The sequence below is a fragment of the Hemicordylus capensis genome, chromosome 1, assembly GCF_027244095.1.
Source record: "Hemicordylus capensis ecotype Gifberg chromosome 1, rHemCap1.1.pri, whole genome shotgun sequence".
NCBI classification, from domain to species: Eukaryota; Metazoa; Chordata; class Lepidosauria; order Squamata; family Cordylidae; genus Hemicordylus; species Hemicordylus capensis.
Genome location: NC_069657.1, coordinates 5314236 through 5335834, shown reverse-complemented (window position 1 = coordinate 5335834; position 21599 = coordinate 5314236). Strand labels below are relative to the sequence as shown.

Here is a 21599-nt window from a genome sequence, read left to right as displayed (position 1 = left end):
CTGCAATGCCTCGGGATTGGTAGACTTGCAGCTTCTAAGGCTGGATCCCTGCTGACGCTCTTTGCTTCCGCTCATCTTCAGCTTCTGGGCACAGAGTGTGTCATTGTGGTTTGCACTAGGGATAGGAGAGCTGGAGCAGGCGTGAGGAAGGGCACCTCCCACCCTTGGCATTGGCAGGGTGTGTAATTCACCACTGGAGGCAAAAGTGAGGTTTCAGACAGGCCCTGGACCGTCCAAGTTCCTCCACAGCTGATGCACCTGCTCCCTCCCTCTCTCCCTCCCTCCCAGCATTCAGGACTGCTGTGCAAAGCTGCTGCTCCAAGGCCAGGTTCCCATTTCCTCTGGCCCCACAGCTGCCTTGCAGATGCCCATGCTGATTAGGCCACAGCAGGCACCCTTCTGAGCCCCACATGGCCCCACCATAGTCGGCACGCTGCAAAACCTCCCTGGCTCCTCTAGAACAGCCGGACTCAGGTATCATGTATGTCCAACACAGGCTCCCATGAGTGCTAGTGGCCATCAAGTACCCTCCTTTGGAGCAGGAAGCAGACAACGAGGCTGTTCACACGAGCAGCCCTCCCAGGCTTGCACAGCCCAACCTAGGCAGGGCTGCTCATTTCTTTATTCTTTATTCTCTATTTATTACTTTTATATACTGCTCTTCCAAAATGGCTCACGTGTAGAGCCAGCCGCCTGAGTGTGCACAAAGCTGGGAGGCAAGAGGACCTGGGAGTGGGAGAATCCCCCAATGCACCATGATCCTGCCGCGGTGCATTGTGGGATGCTGGAGGACTTCCTCCTCCGGCTCCTGACCCTGCTGCTCACCCTGCCTCCCCGCCCACCCTCCCCAACGCCAGGCATGTGGGTTGTGTGAACGGCCTTACTAAAAGATCATGCACAGAACAGTGCATTTCACACCTAGGAATCTTCTGGTACTTTGGGGATATCTAGAAGGGCTGGTAGAATATACAGAGATATGGACATGGTTTGGAGTATTTTAGTCTTTGCCCAAATTGAACTGGCAGTGATAGTGTATTTTGCATGCTTTGCATGCCGAAGGCCCCAGGTCCAATCCTGGAAGCATTGAGCCATTTTTGGAAGGGCGGTATAGAAATCAATCAATCAATCAATCAATCAATCAAATAAATAAATAAATAAATAAATAAATAAATTTGCCAGCTAGGGCTGGGAGAGACTCCTGCCTGAAACCACGGAGAGCTGCTGCCAGTCAAAGTAGACAACGTTAAGCTAAATGGACCAATGGTTTGACTCAGTAAATGGCAGCTTCCTATGTACCTATGTAACAAGGACCTCTCAAATGTTTGGGAGTTATTCGCACCTGGCTTCAGGCTGCGGGGTAAATGGTGAGCGAAGCCACTTCGAATCACACTCACGACACTGAGGGAAGCAGCCCCTCCCCTCTGCTCTCAGGTTTTGTTTTGATGCAAGTTCACATCGCATGCCTCTGTGTTTTCCTTCTAGCCAATGGGGCGGGGCGGGAGGAGAGATTTCTAAAGCCTATATCTGCATTCCTAAAGAGGGTTTCCCTCTTATCATGTTAATAATTCTACGTCAGTGCCTCTCCCTATTTGCCCCAGCGTTTTTAGAAAAAGTCGCTTAAAATCAGCATTTTTAAAACCCGGAAATACATTGAATAAGCTAGAATTCAGAGGACAAAGCCCGATTTGTGTGCGGAGTGCTTCCAAGGATCTCGAATGGACTTCAGGGTGAGTTTGGCTGGTGTGTGAATGCAACGCGCACACTCTCTTCCGGAGGAGATTCGGGGTAACAGCCCTGTCTGTCAAGCCTCCTGATAGTACAAAAAACAGCATTAAAACTACGGACTGTTGTGGAATCGACAACATTAATGTGACTTTAGATTGTGATCTCCTTTGGGCAGAGCCTGTTTGCTCACTCTGTGGCCCAACGCTATGCACACAGTTCTGTGGCCCGATGCCCTGCACATAAACGGAGCTATATCAAGAATAAACAGACACATCAATAAAAGCAACAACAGGAGAAAGCGATTGCAACGAATGATTTCCAGGTGATACGTTGGTACGCATCTGCTTGTCGGTCCTAGGCCTAATCTGGGCCAGCTGTCATGTCAACCCAGAATTATTATTATTATTAATAACAACAACAACCACCCTTCTCATGGCCATCCTGTGTGTCTGCCCAGGTGCCTCCTCGTGTTCTCATAAGATCAGCCCTGCTGGGTCATACCCAACTTAGGCCATCTAGTCCAGCCTCTGAGATTCCTTTTTAGATTGTGAGCCCTTTAGGGACAGGGAACCATCTTATTTATATTAATTATTTTTCTATGTAAACTGCTTTGGGGGCTTTTGTTGAAAAGCAGTATATAAATGAAAAAGCAGTATATAAAAGCAGTATATAAAGTGGTAACTAAGTAATAGGGTTGCAATGAAGGCCTTGGAAAGGACAGATGCCGTGATGTGTCTGCACCTACAAAGATTAGAATCATTTGGCCAATGGTTTTTCTGGGACACTCTATGGATGCAAAAGCTGGACTTTGAAGAAGCAAGATAGAAAAAGTGTTGACGCTTTTGAACTTGGGTGCTGGAGAAGACTTTTGAGGATACCATGGACAGCCAGGAAAACAAACAAATGGATCCTAGAACAAATCAATCCAGAATTTTCACTCGAGACACAAATGACCAGGCTCAAACTATCATGCTTCGGACACATGATGTGAAGACCCAGCTCCCTTGAGAAGTCCATAATGCTGGGATGGAAAGAGAAGAGGACAACCAGGATGGTTGTCAAGAGGATGGTCTTGATTACGACAACAATGAATGTACCACTGACAGACCATAAAGGCCAAGTTGAAGACAGATCCTCCTGGAAAGAATCTATCTATGTGGTTGCTTAGAGTTGACACTGACTTGATGGCACTTAATCAATCAATGAAAAGTAGTAGTAGGTGGTGATGGTGGTATAGGCAGTGTTGAATTTTCATCCACAGCCTACAGAAAATAAAGTGATGTATTATTGCAGTACTGCATGTAGCCAGAAGGAGGGGATAGACAGCCAGCTCTTACTATATCAATTCCACACTTGTGGGTCATTTCTTCTGTTTATAAATGGAGAGACTCTGACTGACATTCTGATTAAATTACTCAATAGCAGCTTGTCCTCATTGGGGGTGGGGGGTGTGCCACAGGAGGCAGCTCAGGTTGCTCCTCTCTCTCCCCTGCCCCACCTGAGAGCTTTGCTGCCTGCAGGATGGCCATTCATCAGGTAGAGCTGTACGGTGCTCTATTGGACAAATGGCCAGCCTGCAATGACCTGATGCGGTTTTATTTCAATATTTGGTATTTAACGCTTGACATGCAATGGAGTTTAGAATCTGACAATAGCGATAGCTGATCTGCTTATGGCATAATGTATGGTAGTGTTTTTCAAGCTTTATATAGCCAGAGAAGCTTCCCGCATTTACTTACTTACTTATTATATTTATAGACCACCCCATTCCAAGGCTCTGGTGGTGCACAACCAGTTTAAAAAGACATACAAACTTGACTGAAGGACACCTAAACATCTGCCAAGGGATCCCTGTGTTTTGCAGAGGATTCTGGGGGCTGCTCTAGAATGTACGCTGAGTTCACATGAAAAACTCTGAACTTGGACTCGCCAAGAGTTCTCATCCTGGGGTCCCCAGATGTTGTTGCATTATCATTCCCACCATTCAGCAATCCTTGCTTTGGCTCATTGAGTTGGGAAAGTATGCCATTGGCCAGATCCTGCCCAATCCACACTCCAGCTTTCAGTCCTGAAACTCTCATTGGCTCTCAAATGGAACACGGTGTTCTGAATTCCGAGGCCGGCTTTCCCCAGCGGCTGAGCCATTGGCAGGTGGTGGCAAAATCCTCACCCTAAGGGCCCTCGGCTGAACCTCTGTTCAAGGGGACGCCACCCACCCACCCACCCCCGCACAAAGGGCAATCTCATGGATGAACACAGTGCTGGAGAGCAAGATCTCACAGATGGGATTGGGAGAAACAATCTTTTATCGCCTTATCTTCTTTATAGCTTAAGCTGCTGCTCCTGCTCTTCCCAGATAATGAAATGGCTTCCCTCTCCTCCACTCAGAGTCTACACTTTCAGAATATTATCAAAGCAGCCGCCATCTGCTACACACAGCCCCGTGTGTATAAATCACAGTGCGATGGCTGCTTTATCCCAAGTACCGCTTCAAGGACGCAGGGAGGTCAAAAACGCCTCATAAGCTTGGTCTATCCCACCAGGGGTCCAGCACAGGTCAATCCCTTAGGGGGATCATAGGCCACTTGGCCAGGAAGCCCCTTTTGACTGCTGGTCGGGGTGGGGGGAGAAAAGGTGCAGACAGGGAGGGCAGAACTTAATGAATTTGTGTCATGACTTCCCAGGCCATGACCTTTGCTCCTCCACTTCCATCACCCTCTGGGTCAAACGAAATGCAAAACTCCAGGCCTCCTCCTGTTCAGATCCAGAAACCTCCAGAAAGCTGTTTTAAACTGCTGCCTATCTTCCTAACTTGGGTGCTTTCCAGATTAGACCCTGCAATGGGGTCATGTTGTATTTCAGAAGTGTGTTTCCACACTTTCTGTGTTGTGACGCCGCAGTCCCTACGCGGACAGCAGGGTGCCGTTCACATTTCCAATGCCTTGTTTTGAATTTAATCGCTGCGATATAGAGCTGGGACGTCGTATAACTGGCATAAAAAGGTTGCTGTTTTTTTGGGTTGTTCGTTTCCACGAGACTCTGCTGCCCCTGCTGTTTACGTTTCGAATGCGACTTGCCAGAATGGAGGCATTTTGCTGCTGTTGAGCAGCTAGTCTGGAAAGCGCCTTGGCCTGGGAAAGTGCTACTGGATGAAAAGGAGAGTCTACTCCTTCCACCTGTGCTGCGGCCCCAATCCAAGTCACGCCCCCAAAGATGCTATTAGCGTTAGCATTTATGGAACAGCTGTCCCAGTGGGGCTTGCATGGCATCGTCATTGCTGCTGCAGGGGATGCTGCAAACATGCTCCCAGTTGCCTGCAGGGCTGCGACCAGACCTGACATGGAGGACAAAGAGGGCTACTCTGGCCTTCTGGAAGCTCTTCGTGGGCTTGTTAGCAAGTTAGCCACTAGGCTTTTTATGCAGCTTGCATAGAAATAATTCGGATGTGTTAAAATGCATAAATGAAGGCCCCACAACCAAAGGGTCACAAAACCATATGCCCAGAGGCAGCTGTCAAAACATCTGGGCAAAGCAACAGAGTGAACACGAGAGCTTTGTAGCACCAAGAGCTTAAATCCAATGTATGTACAGAAAGCAGGATTGATAATAATACACAATCACCCATTTTTCCTGCAAAAATTTCAAGTAACTTCAAATCAATAGTCTCCCCCAGAAGATACAGTACCAGACTGTACCAAAAGAGCTCTCATTTTCTCAGAGAACTTTGATGAGTTTCGAATCTGCACTAGCAGAGGGCCCCCTCTTCTTTCTTCCATCAAGACATTTGCTCTGTGCAGTCCGAAACCAGGATCAGGGATGTTGGGTGGATATATTTTGCACAATTTAAAACACATCCTGCAATCTAAAGGCACACAGAGCAACGCAAACACATTTTGCATAGTTGATGATGTATTGTGCATAGCTATTCAGGATTTTGCTAATTTATTATGCTAGCCAATGGGAGAGGGCTGAACAATTCTTCCGGCAGGACCTAACCTCCCAACACTTCACGGAAGGCTTTGCCGCTCGGACTTTTCCTGGCTTCTCTCTCTTCAGGCATGGTCAGTTATTGCCATAAGGGCTGGAGACTTATTTTTGTTCAAAAACTAAAGCTGCGATTCAGATGCAATGAGTGCAGTCCTAATTACAAGTGCAGAGGGTCAGAAATCGGGAAGCAAGCAACCAGGTCACGGGGCACAGGATGTGCCAGCAAAGCGGGAGCCCAGGAGTCTTTGCACAGAGACTTACGATGAAGCCTAGAAACGCAGCGATTCAGCCCTTGTGGCTGGAAGTGACGCGGGTTGTAGACCAAGAACATCTGGAGACCCAAGGTTGCGAACCCCTGACTCAAGAACATTTGAAGGCTGGCCAGCTGCAGGCCAGGAAAAGTCACCAGCCGGTGGGCCAGATGTGGCCTGTACCAGGCCAGCTGGCCACCCTTGCTAGAGAAATGCAGGAATCCAACGATGCTGGCCCAGGCACCAGGCCTGTGCTGGGTGTGGGAAATCCTGCCATGGAGCAGAAGCTCAGGATGCCGGGTTCCTTCTGACTGAGTGGCTGATTTCCCAAGAGGCATTTAATCCCCACCTTCCACTTTCTACACACACACACAAAAGCCCCTTTTAAAGCTATCTAAGCTAGTGGCCATCACCATATCCCATGGGAAAGAATTCCACAGATTAATTATGCACTCTGTGAAAAAATACTTCCTTTTGTTGGTCCTAAATTCCCCAGCATTCAGTTTCATGGGTTCTAGTGTTGAGAGAAAAGGAGAACATTTCCCTCTGTCCACTCTCTTTACTCCTTGCATAATTTTATTTAATTCTTTCATGTCTCCCCATAGTTGCCTCTTTTCCAAACTGAGCCCCAGATGCTGCAACCTTGCCTCATAAGGAAGGTGCTCCAGGCCCCTGATCATCTTGGCTGCCCTTTTCTGCACCTTCTTCAGTTCTACAGAATCCTTCTTAAAATCCGGTGACCAGAACTGAACGCAGTGCTCCAGGTGTGGACGCACCATCGTTTTGTATAAGGGCATTATGATATTAGCAGTTTTATTGTCTGCCCCCCTCCTACTGGTCCCTAGCATGGAATCGGCCTTTTTCACAGCTGCCGCATACTGAATTGACACTCTCAACAAGCTGTCCATTACAACCCCAAGATCTCTCTCCTGGTTAGTCACCGACAGCTCAGCTCCCATCAAACCGCCTTGGGATTGTTTTAATGAAAGGCGGTATATAAATTTAACAATAATTTTTAAATAAATAAATAAATAAATCAGCATACACTTGAAGCTGTGGTTTTTTGCACCAGTATGCATCACTTTACACTTGCTTGCACTAAACCACATTAGCCATTTTGTCAGCCACTCACCCAGTTTGGAGAGATCCTTTTAGAGCTCCTCACAATCCGTTTTGGATTTCACTACCCTAAATAGTTTGGTGTCATCAGCAAATTTGGCCATTTCACTGGTTTATTACCCCCAACTTCTAGATCCCTTATGAACAAGTTAAACAGCACTGGTCCCAGTACCGATCCCTGGGGGACCCCACTTCTTTCTTCCCTCCATTGTGAAAACTGTCCATTTATTCCTACTCTCTGTTTCCTGTCCTTCAATCAGTTACCAAACCACACATGAACCTGTCCCCTTATCCCACGACTACTAAGTTTACTCAAGAGCCTTTGGTGGGGAACTTTGCCGAAAGCTTTCTGGAAGTCCAAGTATATTATGTCAGCTGGATCACCTTTATCCACATGCCTGTTGACACTCACAAATAACTCCAAGAGGTTAGTGAGGAAGGAAGAGCAGAAATGCAGGCAGCCCCAAGCTCTCTGGCTGACATCTCTGTGCGTGCAGAGAAAAGATGCAGAGAAACCTCTCAGAAAAGCTAATTTCTGCTGAATAGACCAAATCCACTTTGGGTGAGCGGGACGCATGTTGCCTTTTACAGCCCCAGAGAAATGCCCCCAGCTCCGGCCAACCCACTTAGGAGCAACTAAGTGCCTTCGCCACTCTGCGTGGCTTGCAGAACTACGGTCCAAAGGTCCAGCAGAGACCACCCACCCTGTTTCCCTTCCAACAATTCTCCTTCATAGCTGGAAATCGTGCACTGGGAATCCCCCTCATCACCTTTTGTTGGGGAAATGGATCTCCTGGCCGGCCAACCACCCTCCTCTTCAAGTCACCCCTCTTGGCTTATCTGTTACTGGCCCTCAGCAGCACACTCCTCCAACCCTCCATCCTCGGGTGTTTCTATGGTAACTGTCGCCATAGCAATAGTCAAGCCCCTCCCTCAGGTGGCCCGTGGTACCCTCTTCTGATTCATCCCAGCCCTCAATTTATTCCTGCCTGCTGGGGAAGGGTCACTCAAGCGCAAGCGCGCGTGTGTGTCACACACACACACACACACACACACACACACACACCCCTGTGCCTTCAGGGCCTCTCAGGGTTGGAGGTGGGGAGCAACAGGGCTTGAATCTTCCAGTGAAGCAAGCTGTACGGCACACCCTCCAGCTTTTCACAGATGAAAATTGGGACTCCTATGTTTGCTTTAAAACAGGGGGTTCTCAAACTTGGGTCTCCGGATGTTGTTGGACTTCATCTCCCACAATCCCAATTTAAATTCAGTTTTAATAATTTTTTACTTTGCATCGTATCTATTTTATTAATGTAGTGATCCACCCTGTGCAGTAATGTACTGGAGGGGCGGGGTATAAATATTTTAAATAAACAATATAATAAAATACACAGTGATGCAGGGGTTCCCAACCTTTGGCTCTCCAGATGTTGTTGGCGTACAACTCCCATCACCCTTGTGGTGAGATGGGGCTGGCACCTCCCTCTGGTGAGATGGCACTTCCGTCCATCCGGTGATGGATCCCTCCCTCCCTCTGGGGAGATGGGGTTGGCACTCCCCCTCCCTACTTGCATGCTGCTGAGTTGGGGCAAGCGGCCTGCCTCCCTCAAAGCCCTGGTTTGAAACTCCTGGCCTCTCCTGGCCCAAGTCTCTCCCAAGGCGCCCTCTCCAAGCCATTTCCATCGGCCCTGCCATCCCGTCAAGCGTCCCTGACCAGCCGCCACCTCCTGGAATCCCAGACGGACCTTCAGCTTGTGCTCGTGCTCCTTGTTGACTCGAGACAACAGCTGGGCTTTCCTCCTGTTGAGCGCATCGATGAGGGCGTCGCACTGGGCAACCAGGCAGGCTTCGAACTCCACGCTGTTCTCCTGTAGGGCAAAACACCTGCCAGTCACACAGCAGGGAGGGCAGAAGCAGCTCCCAGAACCAGAGATGGGGCGAACACGGCCACACTCACCTCGGATTAACTCGGAAGTAATCCCAGGTCTTCCCAAAAGATTTCTGAGCATTTTTCTGAGCCAACCCAAGGTCCAGAAAAACGGCTCACCTCTCAGCCACCTAATTTCCCCCTCCTTAATGTAATGGAGCTGCATCCCTCAATTTAAATTAAGGGAGAAATTAAGAGACTGCAGAGGCAAATACCAAGAGTGGGGGGAAGCCCCCCCCCGTGCAGGAACAATGAGGGTGGGCTTCACACCACCTGCCTTTTTTGCCCCTGCAGTGCCCTAATTTTGCCCCTATTGAATGTAACGGAGCAATGAGTGGAGGCCCTCAGCAAAGCTGGAAGGCGGCTGCTGGTGCACATCCCTTGAGAAGCAGCAACAGCAGGGTCCAGGGCCCAAGCACCATTTTTCTGGGCCCAGGAGAAACTTGGGGCCCTTTCCTCCCAGCCCATGAAAAAGGGTGCTTTGAAAACACGGCTCTGATGTGATAAACTGGAGGAATGATTGGTGTGCCTTTGCTTCTTGTCGTTCCCTTTGCTTAAGCTCCTTACATCCCTAGATGCCTACTTATTTTACTCCGGCAGGCATGTATATCATAACCATACACAGGTGTCAAATTCCCTTTTGGAGCCCGTTCCCTAGCCCTGGGATCTGGGGTCCGTTCTCCTCTGCATTCTGGAGACCCCCAGAGGCCCAGATCCTGCCCCCCCCCAGCCACGGCCCCCGGCTGCCTCTCGGCTCAGTCCAGCTCACTCCATGGGCCTACTCAGAAGAGTCTGGCAGGATCTGGCAGAGTCGTCAGGCTGCTCCATCTGTGGGCTAATCTGAGAAAGCCAAGGGAGCCCTCTGGGACCTGCCTGCCTTTTAAATACACTTCTGGAAATCAAAACCTTTGCAGCTCTGGCCTGCCTGCCTGCCTCCCTCCCTCCACCCACCCACTGCAGGCGGAAGGCATGAGTGGGGGAAATGGGTCCCCGGAGGGATTGCTGACATCCTGTGTAAAAAGTGAGGGGAGGGAGGTGTCTGGGGGGGGGACCATGTTTCTACAGAACTGAACAAGGGGGAAGAAAGAAGCAAGGCACAGATTAAAGGCGGAGGGCAAGGGGCAAGGAACGTGGGACTTTCATGGGGCCTGATGGATGATGCTCCTGCTCACTGGGAAAGGAAAGGAAAGGGCTGGGGAGTGGGGGGGGGAGGGGAGGGGACACACAGCATCAATGCAGAGCAGGGGCGCTCCAGCCTCCCCACCACCACTCCCGGCAGCAGGCAGCCCATATTCCGCCTGAAGAGTTGCTAAGCATTAACCCAGCCAGCGCGTTGACTGAGATGTTATCAGGGGGTGGAGGGGGGGTCCGCCAGAAGAGCTGGCCTCTGGAGCTTGCCAGAAGAGCAGCAAGTGCCCGCCCCCTGCGCCTCCCCCCTCCCCCCCCCGTAAGTGGCCTGTTCCAATAGAAGCCGCAACCCTCCCTCCGGGCATCCTATGGCGAGGGAGGCCTAAGCAGGGCTGGCTGCTGCACAGGTCATCCTCAGGCACAGGCCAGGGTCCCAGCCACCCACCAGGGCACACCACCACCACCACCACCACCACTGACCAGCCCGTTGCAGGCTCCCCAAGAGCACTGGATGGGCCATGGGGGGGGTCGCTCCCAAAGGACCACGGCTGGAGACTGCAGCATCAGAGGATGGGCTGGTTCACACCATCAGAAACTGGGGAGCACAAGCCGCCCAGTTTCTGAGCCAGGAGTTCAGGAGTGGTGTCTGCTCCTGTTGTGTGACCCTGTGCGAGTGGGAAACTGGGGAGGGGGAGGGGGCATGGGCGTGTGTGAAAGGGGAGCTGCTGGGGAGGGCAGCACCGTCTCACCCGCTCGAGGTGGAAAAGCGGCAGCCAGCCGACCCAGCCCCTGCCTCACAGACGCTCACGCTCAACCAGGAGCATGCACAGCTCCCAAAGCAGGAAGGACCCCTCTCCTACCCCAGGGGGTCCCCAGATGTTGTTGGACTTCAGCTCCCATAATCCTTTGCTCATTGCGGCTGGGGATTATGGGAGTTGGTCCAACGACATCTGGGGACCCAAGTTTGAGAACCCCCCTGTCCTAACTGAATTAACAAACGTGGGGATTGCCTTAATGTGGCTCCAGCAAAATCTAGCAGCGGAAAACTGGCTTTTATAGTTGCTGCCTAGACAGAGTGAATTGCCCCCCCCACCCTCTTTCCTGGAAAGGCTCCGTTCTTTAAAGGGGCCATTCTGGATTCTTCAAGTGTGGGCACTGGTGACATAGGGGTGGGGGGACATCTCTGATATGTCTAGCAGGTTCTCGGGGAGGGATTTCTCTGGGGCAGAGGACCCAGGCAAGGCTGTGTCCTTGGGTTAAAGTGTGGGTGCTGGCTCAGATTCCTCTGGTTCTCCCAGTGGCAAGAGGTCACCCGGGCTCTGGATCCGGGCTTGTTCCCAACCTGTCACATGACATCCCTCAAATGAACGACCTCCCATTGGAGGAGTCTCAGATCTGGCATCACTGGAGCTGCGATTTGAACAGCCTCTCAGTGCTGGAACATGATGCCACCGTGAATTAGGATGGCTGCTGTCCAGTGCTGAAAGGAGCGCCGCCTTGCAAGCCCACCAGGACCCACCCACGGGGTTAGAAAGAGCAGCTCGGAGCTTCCTAGCCACCTCATGGCGCAGCAGGGAAAGGGCTTCACTAGCAAGCCAGAGGTTGCCGGTTCGAATCCCCGCTGGTGTGTTTCCCAGACTCTGACATATCAGAGGTGTTTCACAGACTATGGGAAACACCTATAGCGGGCAGCAGCGATATAGGAAGGTGCTGAAAGGCATCATCTCATACTGTGCAGGAGATGGCAATGGTCAACCCCTCCTGTATTCTACCAAAAGAAAACCACAGGACTCTGTGGGCGCCAGGAGTTGACACCGACTCCACAACTTTACTTTTACTGAGCTTCCTGCTGCTGCTTCCACCACTGCACCACCGTTGGGGGGGGGGCGCTACCAATGTTGGCGGGGGCTTCCCCAAGGAGAACTTTGTCCGGGGCTCCCTCACACCAGAAGCTGGCCCCACCTAGGGGGTACACCAGGCTGGGGGAAGATGAGTACAGAACAGCCAGAGCGGACCAAGATGTTCAAAGTTATTTCGCTGTGGGCCAGTTCTGACCATCCCTTACAGGGCCACGCAATTAGGGAAGGGTGGTTTTGACAGAACACGGAGAGCTCACCCATTGGGGTGTCTTTTGCGGACATCCCGAGCAGCCATTTGGACAAACAGCCCTCTCACGAAAAAGGGAGCTGCCAGAGGACGTTGGGACACCCACAAAAGATATCCTGATGGGCACACTCTTGGTTCATCCCCTTTCTAATCACATAGATCAGTAAGTTATCATCTAAACTAGCCCCTGCGTGAATTATTGATGAAATAAAACAATTTTACAAAAGTTAAAAGAAGTGTTCAGTGCCTGTCATTTACTCCAGGGGCTAACCTGAGGAAAAGCTAAAGCATTTGGAACTTGTGATTTCGAGAAGAAGACGCCTAAGGGGGAAACATCCTTAAGGTTTATCACGTTCTGCAGGGTGTGCAAAAAGTGGGTAGAGATAAGACTAGGTTGGTGGGGGAGGCATCCAAGGAACCTGATGAGCGGCATTCAAGACACAGAGGGGTATTTAGTCACACAAGGTATAATTAATCTGTGGAACTCACTGCCACAAGATGTGGTGATGGCCACTAGATTAGATGGCTTTATAAGGGGATTGCATGAATTCATGGAGCAGGAGAGGCCTTCCAGAGGAATGGCTATTAGCCAAGAGAGCTCCCCTGTGGAGAATGGCCCACGCTCTTCAGTGGCAGGTATTCCATTTGGGCTTGGCTGCCACTCCTGCCCTCCTTTCCTGGTTGGAAGATTCAAGGCGGTACCTGGATTTGCTGCACCATGTTCCGTAGCTGCACCAGGAACTCTTTGGCTTCCTTGGCCCGGTCCGACAGCCCATTCAGCGCTTGAGACAGCTGACTCTGTGGAAAGGAGGGATGAATGAGTGGAGCCCCAAATCCAGGGGCATAACTATAATAGGGCAAGGGGAGACGGTTGTCTGGGGGCCCCCTGCCTTGGGGAGGCCCCCAGAGGCAAGTCACATGACTGACTCCCCCAGCCACACACACACCCAGGCTTCCTTCAGTTGTATTCATCCTCCGAAACTGACGTGAATGTTAAGACCTGGAGCTACCAGAACAGCATGTCTTTCTCTAGTACCATTCAATGACTTGCACCGTCCACAATTTAGGATGATGTTCTGTTGTGGCACATAGGTGTTTATATATATATATATATATATATATATATATATATATATATATATATATATAAATTTTTGCTTACCACTATTCAGTGCTTTTTGTTACCACTATTCAGCCTCATTAAGATTTCTTTACTTCATGAGCTGAGCTTCAGTGAGCGGAGGGTATTTTAAAATCTTGTCCCTGGGCCCACTCCAACCTTGCTAGGCCCCTGCTCAAATCCCAGATAGGTGTGGACTGACTGTAGCCACCCAGTTAAGCAGGAAATGAACACATGCTCACAGCACGCTCTTATCCTGGTGTTGTATCCCAACAAAGAGAGGTTCTTTACTGGGTCAGCTAGCCAAACACGTCACCAGTCGGGAAGGTTTTAAAAGGCTGAATTTTGCTCTATAGTAGCAAAAGGTCTTGGCAGCTCTCGCTCAAATCCAAGACCCCAAACATACGCAAGCAGGATATATTTATAGCCGAGGAGTCACGTACATAGGTACTGCCCATTTTCTTTGTCTGTACTTTCTGTAAATTTCCAGCTAACTTCTGCGCATGTACCTAAGTCAATACATAAAATATCTTCTTATCTAGGGTCTCCTGGCCCTCCTTGGCACAGAAAAACAACGCCTTATTAGGAATCACCCAGCCCCCCTTTACACAGTCAGGTTATATGAAGGGTAACATGGCTTCGGTCTGGTTCAGGCCGACACCACTGGCACCCGCTCCAGGGCACTCCCTGGGACGGAGGAACATAGGAACACAGGAAGCTGCCTTCTACTGAGTCAGACCATTGGTCCACCTTGCTCAGTATTGTCTGCACTGACCGGCAGCAGCTCTCCAAGGTTGCAGGCAGGAGTCTCTCCCAGAGTCCCAGCTCTACCTGGCTATATTGCCAGGGATTGAACCTGGGACCTTCTGCCTGTAAAGCAGAGGCTCCGCCTCTGAGCTACAGCCCTATTTCCCTAAGGGGGGTATCTTATAGCAGACACATGGAGTCACCCATCCATATGCAAACCAAGGTAAACCCTGCTTAGCAAAGCTGGCAATTTATACTCAATACCTTAAGTGGCACAGCGGGGAAATGCTTGACTAACAAGCAGAAGGTTGCCGGTTCAAATCCCCACTGGTACTATATCGGGCAGCAGCGATTTAGGAAGATGCTAGAAGGTGTCATCCCACACTGTGCGGGAGGAGGCAATGGTCAACCCCTCCTGTATTCTACCAAAGAAAACCACAGGGCTCTGTGGGCGCCAGGAGTCAACACCAACTTCATGGCAAACTGTACCACGAGAATGGCAAAGTCCTTGACTCAAATTCTGGTGGACAAATTAACATGAATGTCATGCAAAAGAAAGACGCATTCAGCTCCAGAGGGTAGCCCACTGGCCCCCTTCCCGGGTTAGTTATTGCTCACCAACAGGCCTGAACGAAATGGAATCCTCTGACCAGCTGCCAGAACAGAGTATGCAAAGGCAGGTTTGTTAACTTAAGTAGTAGCTGCAGAGAGAGGAGGAGTTGGTTTGAGAATACTGTTCGCAGGGCGGAGGGTATTTAACCCTTTGCCCCTGCATCACCATGGTCTTGGCAGAAACTGGGCCCCCCAAAAGTCCCCGGGAAAGAAGCTTGCATTGACACCAGCAGAAGTTTCCTTCTTGGGGCTGATAAACAGCATCGGGGGGGAGGGGCAATTTTCATTAGGACAGTGGGAAAGGGTTAGATGGTTAGGGCCCTGGATATCTGAAGGCCTGCCTGCTCCCAAGGGTTTCTGCCCACCCAACAAGCTCATCAGAGGGGACTTTGTTCCATTTGCCAACATTGAGGGAGGCTTGATTGTTCTGCACATGGGACAGGGCCTTCTCTGTTGTTGCCCCCAAGCTCTGGAATTCTCTCCCTGTGGGTGTCCATTCTCTGGCACCTGTGGCTGCTTTAAAAAAAAAAAAAACCCACACCCTGAAAACTCCTTTTTTTGTTTAGATTTTTACCCCTTAGGTTTGCCAATCTATCCTTTCCAGCTGCTCTGTTTTTGTTTCTGTTTTATGGCCGCTGCTTTTTGGTATTTTTATGGTCTTGATTGTTTCAAGAGCCCTATCTCATCCTTATCTTGAAGGTGCCAGGGAGAGAACTTGGAGCCTCAGATGATCTTCCCAGAGTGGCCCCATCCCCTAAGGGGAATATCTTACAGTGCCCCCATGTGGTCTCCCATCCAGATGCAAACCACAGCAGACCCTGCTTAGCAAAGGGGACAAGTCATGCTTGCTACCGCAAGGCCAGCTGAGCTCTCCTCCCTTTTGTATTTTTATTCTCCTCGCCTATGTATTTTTAGCCACAATATGAAATCTCAGCTATTGGGCATTGATGGAATAATTCAGTTTTTTAAGAAGTCCTGATTCTGACCAGGCCAGTCCTGGGCAGGTCAGCTGGTAACGCTACAAGCCGGGGCCGGTGGCTTCAGAAATTTCCTTGCCGTCTATTGCAGACTCTAACAGAAAAGCTCCATCTGTCAAGATGGCAGCTTGACTGCCGGAGAGCGAGCAGGAGGGAGCGAGCGAGTAAGAGAGAGCAAGAGAGAGAGAGAGCGTGCATAAATGGAGTCCAGGCGGCCAAATTGCTGCAAGTACTTCTTTGCAATCAATTGCTTCCACATTATGCAAATCGGGCACCTCGGAGATGATTCACTGCATGTGCATCACTGCAGACTTTTCAGCGACAAGGAAGGAAGATGGATGCCCCAGCATCAGAGGCAGGGAGCAGCCCAGAAGCAGGAGCTGTTAGAGGGAGTCCATCAGTCGGTTGTCTTTGGCCTTCCCTGGCCGAGAATTCAGGCCTCCGCTGCTGATCCTTTGTGCTGGCCAAACCGAGAGAGAGGAAGGTTTTCCGGGAAACCCTCTTTTGGTGTTGAAAACAGCTTCCCGAATTAAAATGGTGTCGGACTCTCAATATGGGACCATGGCCCTCTGCTTTCTTTCCACTAGGCCAAGGGGTTGAGATGGCCTCAGAGTTTATGGGCAGGGCTTGTTCCACTCGCCAGCCCCTCCCTAGCCCGGCTGGCTACCCCCACCACTGCTCAGCCAGGGTCCCTGGCCCCCCCTCACTGGCCAGGCCTCCCTTAGAGAGCACCTGCTAGTCTCATGAGATCCCATCACAAGATCCCGCAAGAGCCGCTCCTGATCCTGCGAGGCCCCATCATCTTCTGACAGCGAGACCAGGCCTCTCTGCTTGGGCCAGCGACCCTGCCTTGGAGCTGGCCATGTTTCCCCCCCAGCGGTCAGCTCTGCCTGGGAGGTCCCCCGACAACTGGGCAGGCAGGACGACACCCTCCCCTGCGTTCTGCATCTGAATGGCAGGCTGGCAAGCGGCGTAGGGGCATGCCAGGGGGCCAGGAAGGTGCCGCCATATCCTGAGTCCAGCCATTGGGCCATCCAGTCCAGTGCTGGGGTCCTCCAAGGACTTGGACAGGCATCTTTCCCTGGGAAGGATACTGGGACGCTGGGCAAGGGTCAAGACTCAGAGTACCTTCCCTGCAGAGAAAGGCTAACATGTTTGGGGCCGGGGAATCTCAAACCTCGGTCCCCAGATATTGTTGGACTACAGCTCCCATCATTCCCAGCCACAATGGCGGCATTGTGGCTGGGGATGATGGGAGCTGTAGTAAAACCACATCCGGGGACCCCGGCTAACTTGGCAAAGAGGCACCTTTTAATGTGGTGATTCTCTCAATTTAGCAGGGGGAGAGCAACTGGCCTTATCCACCCCCAGCACAGTACTTCCATGTCTGAGCCAGTTTTGGAAGGGTAGTATAGAAAATGAATGAATGAATGAATGAATGAATGAATAATCTTGTGTTCTTTTTAGATTAGGAGCCTTTTGGGGACAGGGGTCCATCTTATTTATTTATTATGTCTCTGTGTAAATTGCCCTGAGCCATTTTTGGAAGGGTGGTATAGAAATTGAATAAATAATAAATAAATTTAAGACCCCTTGGCTTACATAGTAGAGGTTTATAGGATTATACCTGATATGGACAAAAGCAGACTATGGACTTCTTCCGTCAGAATGCCAGAGTTCAGGATCACTCAGTGTCATGACTGTAGGGGTCTGTGGCTGGAATAAAGTATTTGAGGATCACCCTGTTCGATTGGTTGGCAGGAGATACAGCTGGCAGAGCTGCAACCACATGTGCGAGGAGTCCAAGAACCGGGAGTCCCTGCACGATGGAGCAGCCGACTCTGACCCCCAGTGAGGGCACAGCAGCACCCCTAGCAAACTCTCTTCCAACGCACTGCCCACCCTGTTACAAAATTCGCCCCAGTCTTTGTAGAATCCAGTCTACTAGGGTGCACGTCCCCAAACCAGCCGCCACCAATAATCTCCGTGCCTGCGTGGTGAGGATTTGGAAAGGAGGCAGCAGCAGCAGCATTTGGGGAAGAAGGAGCAAAGATCATCACTGTGTGCAGCGAGTGGAAATCCATCTTGGTTAACGCTCTGTGCGTCTGCCCTCCCCCTCCGCAATCTCCAGTCCTGGAAAAGGATCCGGCATAAGAGAGATAAGTGGGGGTGGGGGAGGGGTGGGTGGGCTGCGCAGCTTAATGGACTGGAAAATGATCTCACTGTTGCCTCTACAGGAAGACTGAACGTAATCCTTTGCCACTTCCTTTCTGGGTAATGCATAGCCGCAACGGCATCATTAAGGCAGAGAGCTAATCAAAAGATGGGTCCCTAATTAAAGAAACACCATTCGCTCACCGGCCCTGCCCCTGCTCAACCGCATCCCAAAGTAATAAAGAAAACACAGAGGCTCGTAGGAGGCTGTGGGGCTGGGGCTAGGATTTCCCCAAAGCTATGGGGCTGGACACAATCAGTTCAAGTAGGGCCAGGCAGATTTCAGGCCTGCAGGGCCCATTTTATATTTTACTAGAACCATGAGGTCCATCAACCGAGGAGCAAATAGTGGTTGGGGATGGAGCCAGACGTAAAATGGCGGCTCAGAGGGGTGGAGCTAGCTGCCTACTGCACCCTGTGAACTGGACACTGGGATGGCCTACGTTCAGAAGTACAAATCGACACTGGAGTTATTACAGAGCAGAGATTCTAGCACAACACTCGAAAACCAGCCAGCAGAGCTGCAGAAGGACTCAGTCAAAGGCAACCAGTTAATAGTTGCCTATCCTACAGATGCGGAGTATCTGAAGCTGCAAGGTAAGTGATTAGCAGAGGGAAGAGAAAAAGCATTCCATTTACTTGAAATGCTTAAGGAGCTGCAGTGTGTCAGCCTCTTAAGCATACAGTGCTGCTCTACAGCTAGAAAATACTGAGTCCCAAAGAGAAACGACTTCCCCACAGATCAGGCAAGTCTGTGCGCAGAGGACTCCAGCTCTTCTGTTGCTGATATTGTTAAACAACTGGGGATCAGAAAGCTTTGCAAATCTACAGCAAATTACCCAGTAGTGATTTATTTCTATTTATTTAAAATATTTCTATACCGCCCAAAACTTGCGTCTCTGGGCAGTTTACAATTAAAATCATTTAAAACATTAATCACTTAACAAATAAAATCATTTAAATGATTAAAAACATTTAAAACCCAGTATCAAAATTATTTAAAATGATACATTTACTTCAAAGCCTGGGTGACTAAATGTGTCTTCAGTGCCTTTTTAAAAGTGGCCAGAGATGGGGAGATTCTTTATTTCAACAGGGAGCGCATTCCAAAGTCCAGGCCTGCAACAGAGAAGGCCCGTTCCCAAGTAGCTGTCAGACGAGTTGGTGGCAGCCACAGGCAAACCTCTCCAGATGATCTTAGCAGGCGGTGGGGCTCATGGCAAAGAAGATGTTCTCTTAAATACCCAGGGCCTAAGCTGTTTAGGGCTTTATAGGGCTTGTCTGGCTTGTCCTGTTTAGGGCTTTATAGGGCTTGTCCAGAACAGGAACTTCTATTCTATCTTGCAGATTACAGATTACAACCCCCAACAATGAGCACATCCATCTTGCTTGGTGGAAGCTCTCCAATTTTGAAGAGCAACTGTCACCAAGTGCCACCATCTGAGATCTACCCAAGACATAGGGGCTGAACCTCCTATGTAAAACAGTGCCTCCTCTCCCCAAATACCTTGGGTGATCAGAAGAATACTATGGTCGATGATATCGAAAGCCACTGAGAGATCCAAAAGAACCAGTAGAGTCACACTCCCTCTGTCAATTCCCTGGCGAAAGTAATCTGTCAGGCCAACCAAGGCTGTCTCAACCCGATAGCCTGCCCTAAAGCCAGTTTCAAATGGGTCTAGATAATCAGTTTCCTCCAAGATTGATTGGAGGTGGTCAGCCACCACCCTTTCAAACAACTTACCAACGATGGGAGGTTGGAGACTAGCCTATAATTATCCATCACCAAGGGATCCAGAGGGGGATTCTTAAGGGGTCTAACCACCGCCTGCTCCATCAAGGTGGCATCCTGCCCTCCCTCAGAGAGGTATTTATGATATCAACTAGGCCAGCTCCAACAACCTCCCTGAAAGATGAAATCAGCCATGTTGGGCAAGGATCCAAAGAACAGGTGGTAGGCCATACCACTCCAAGCAGCTTGTCCACATCCTCAGGAGTCACAAACTGAAACTGATCCAGTCTAATCTTGCAAGAGGGATTGCTGGACACCTCCTTAACTTGCCCTGTAGAAATACTGCAGTCCAGACCAGCCCAAAGGAGAGAGGTTTTATCAAGGGGTGGTGGATTTTATTTTTTATCCACCACCCCCTGAAGGGGTCAAACGTAACTGTGAGACCAACCTTAACCAGGAAGTGGTCACGACACCATGAACTCTCACCATGGTGTGAAGTCAAAGCCAACTCTTTCTTAAAAACTAAGGGGATGTGTGTCCTTGGCATGCATACCTAATCCACAGGCCCATTTCATTACCTGAACTCCATTTACCCCATCTGCCATGACAGGCCGTCCCTATTTTCTGGAACTTGTTCCTGAAGTATCACTGTCCCCATTTTATCCTTATTTTTGCCTTGCAGACACACAAGCCAATTTTGGAGAATGGTTTCAGCCTGCACACTCAGGTACTAGGATGTTTCAATCCTCTTCTTCAGGTCCCCAGGGCAGGGGTTGTCAATGTGGGGTCCCCAGATGCTGTTGGACTACAACTCATCAATTGTGAGCCACCCAGAGATGCAAGTTTGGGGCGGGATATAAATATGTCAGATAAATAAATATACATAAACTCCCATCATCCTCAACCACAATGCCACTCAGCCATTGTTGCTGGGGACTTTGGGAATAGAAGTCCAACAACATTGGGGACCCAACACTGACAACCTCTGGTCCACATGATAGTAGGGAAATGCCAGTTCTGGAATTAACGATGGGGGTTGAGTGTATTTTGGGCTTTGGTAATCGCAGCTTGCAAATGCAGGATTTTAAACCAGGGATGGGATTCAGCATATGGAGAATCTCTGATGGAGAATCTTTGTGTGGATAAGCTCCTAGCCCATATGGTTGTAAAGATAAGCTTGGAAGTGTTCTTAAAATCTCAGAAACTGGGGGGGGGGGAAGAAGGAATTGCAAGGGTCAGCAGAAGGTGGGGCTCAGAACCAGAACAAATCATGCAGGCTGTATGGTATGTAAATTTCCCTCAACATTGGCAGGATACGTACAGGTTGCAAAACTGGAGTTTTCTTGGCACCATTTCAATTTATTTATTGACACTTGATTATAAGTTTTTATTGTTGGTGCTGCCCTTCAGTAAAAAAACAAAAATAGAGCAGGATATATAGTTGAAGGCCAAATATATAGTTGAAGGCCAAAGACCGTCAGTTGAAGGCCAAATTGTTTTGTTGAGCATGCTAAGCCACTAGGCCTCATGAAAGCAGCTGCTTTTGAACCCGCTTTTTCTCCACCCCACAATGATAAGAGGAGAGCTGGTCTTGTGGTAACAAGCATGAATTGTCCCCTTTGCTAAACAGGGTCCACCCTGGCTTGCATATGAATGGGAGACTTGATGTGTGAGCACTATAAAATATTCTCATTATGGGATAGGGCCACAGCCCAGGGGAACAGCCCCTGTCTGTTCGCATGCAGAAGGTTTCAAGTTCCCTCCCTGACATCTCCAAGATAGGGCCCGGGAGAGACTCCTGCCTGCAGCCTTGGAGAAGCTGCTGCCAGTCTGTGTAGACAATACTGAGCTAGATGGACCAATGGTCTGACTCTGTAGAAGGCAGCTTCCTATGTTCCTATAAACAACATTAATGCAAGTGTACCCCACAGGATGCATTTTTAATGAGCAGGTG

General features: G+C 49.9%; 1 protein-coding gene across 6 annotated transcripts in view; it reads right to left on the bottom strand.

Annotated features, from left to right (window-relative positions):
- The window catches only part of TRIM9 (tripartite motif containing 9), an 82523-nt gene that overhangs the window by 23454 nt on the left and 37470 nt on the right, over window positions 1–21599 (bottom strand). For all 6 annotated transcript variants that reach the window (XM_053274061.1, XM_053274079.1, XM_053274087.1 and 3 more), the window contains exons 2-3: window positions 12946–13041; window positions 8828–8950 (exon numbers count right to left, since the gene is read on the bottom strand). In XM_053274061.1, coding sequence (XP_053130036.1) covers window positions 8828–8950; window positions 12946–13041 — 219 coding nt within the window. The remainder of the gene's footprint in view (window positions 1–8827; window positions 8951–12945; window positions 13042–21599) is intronic.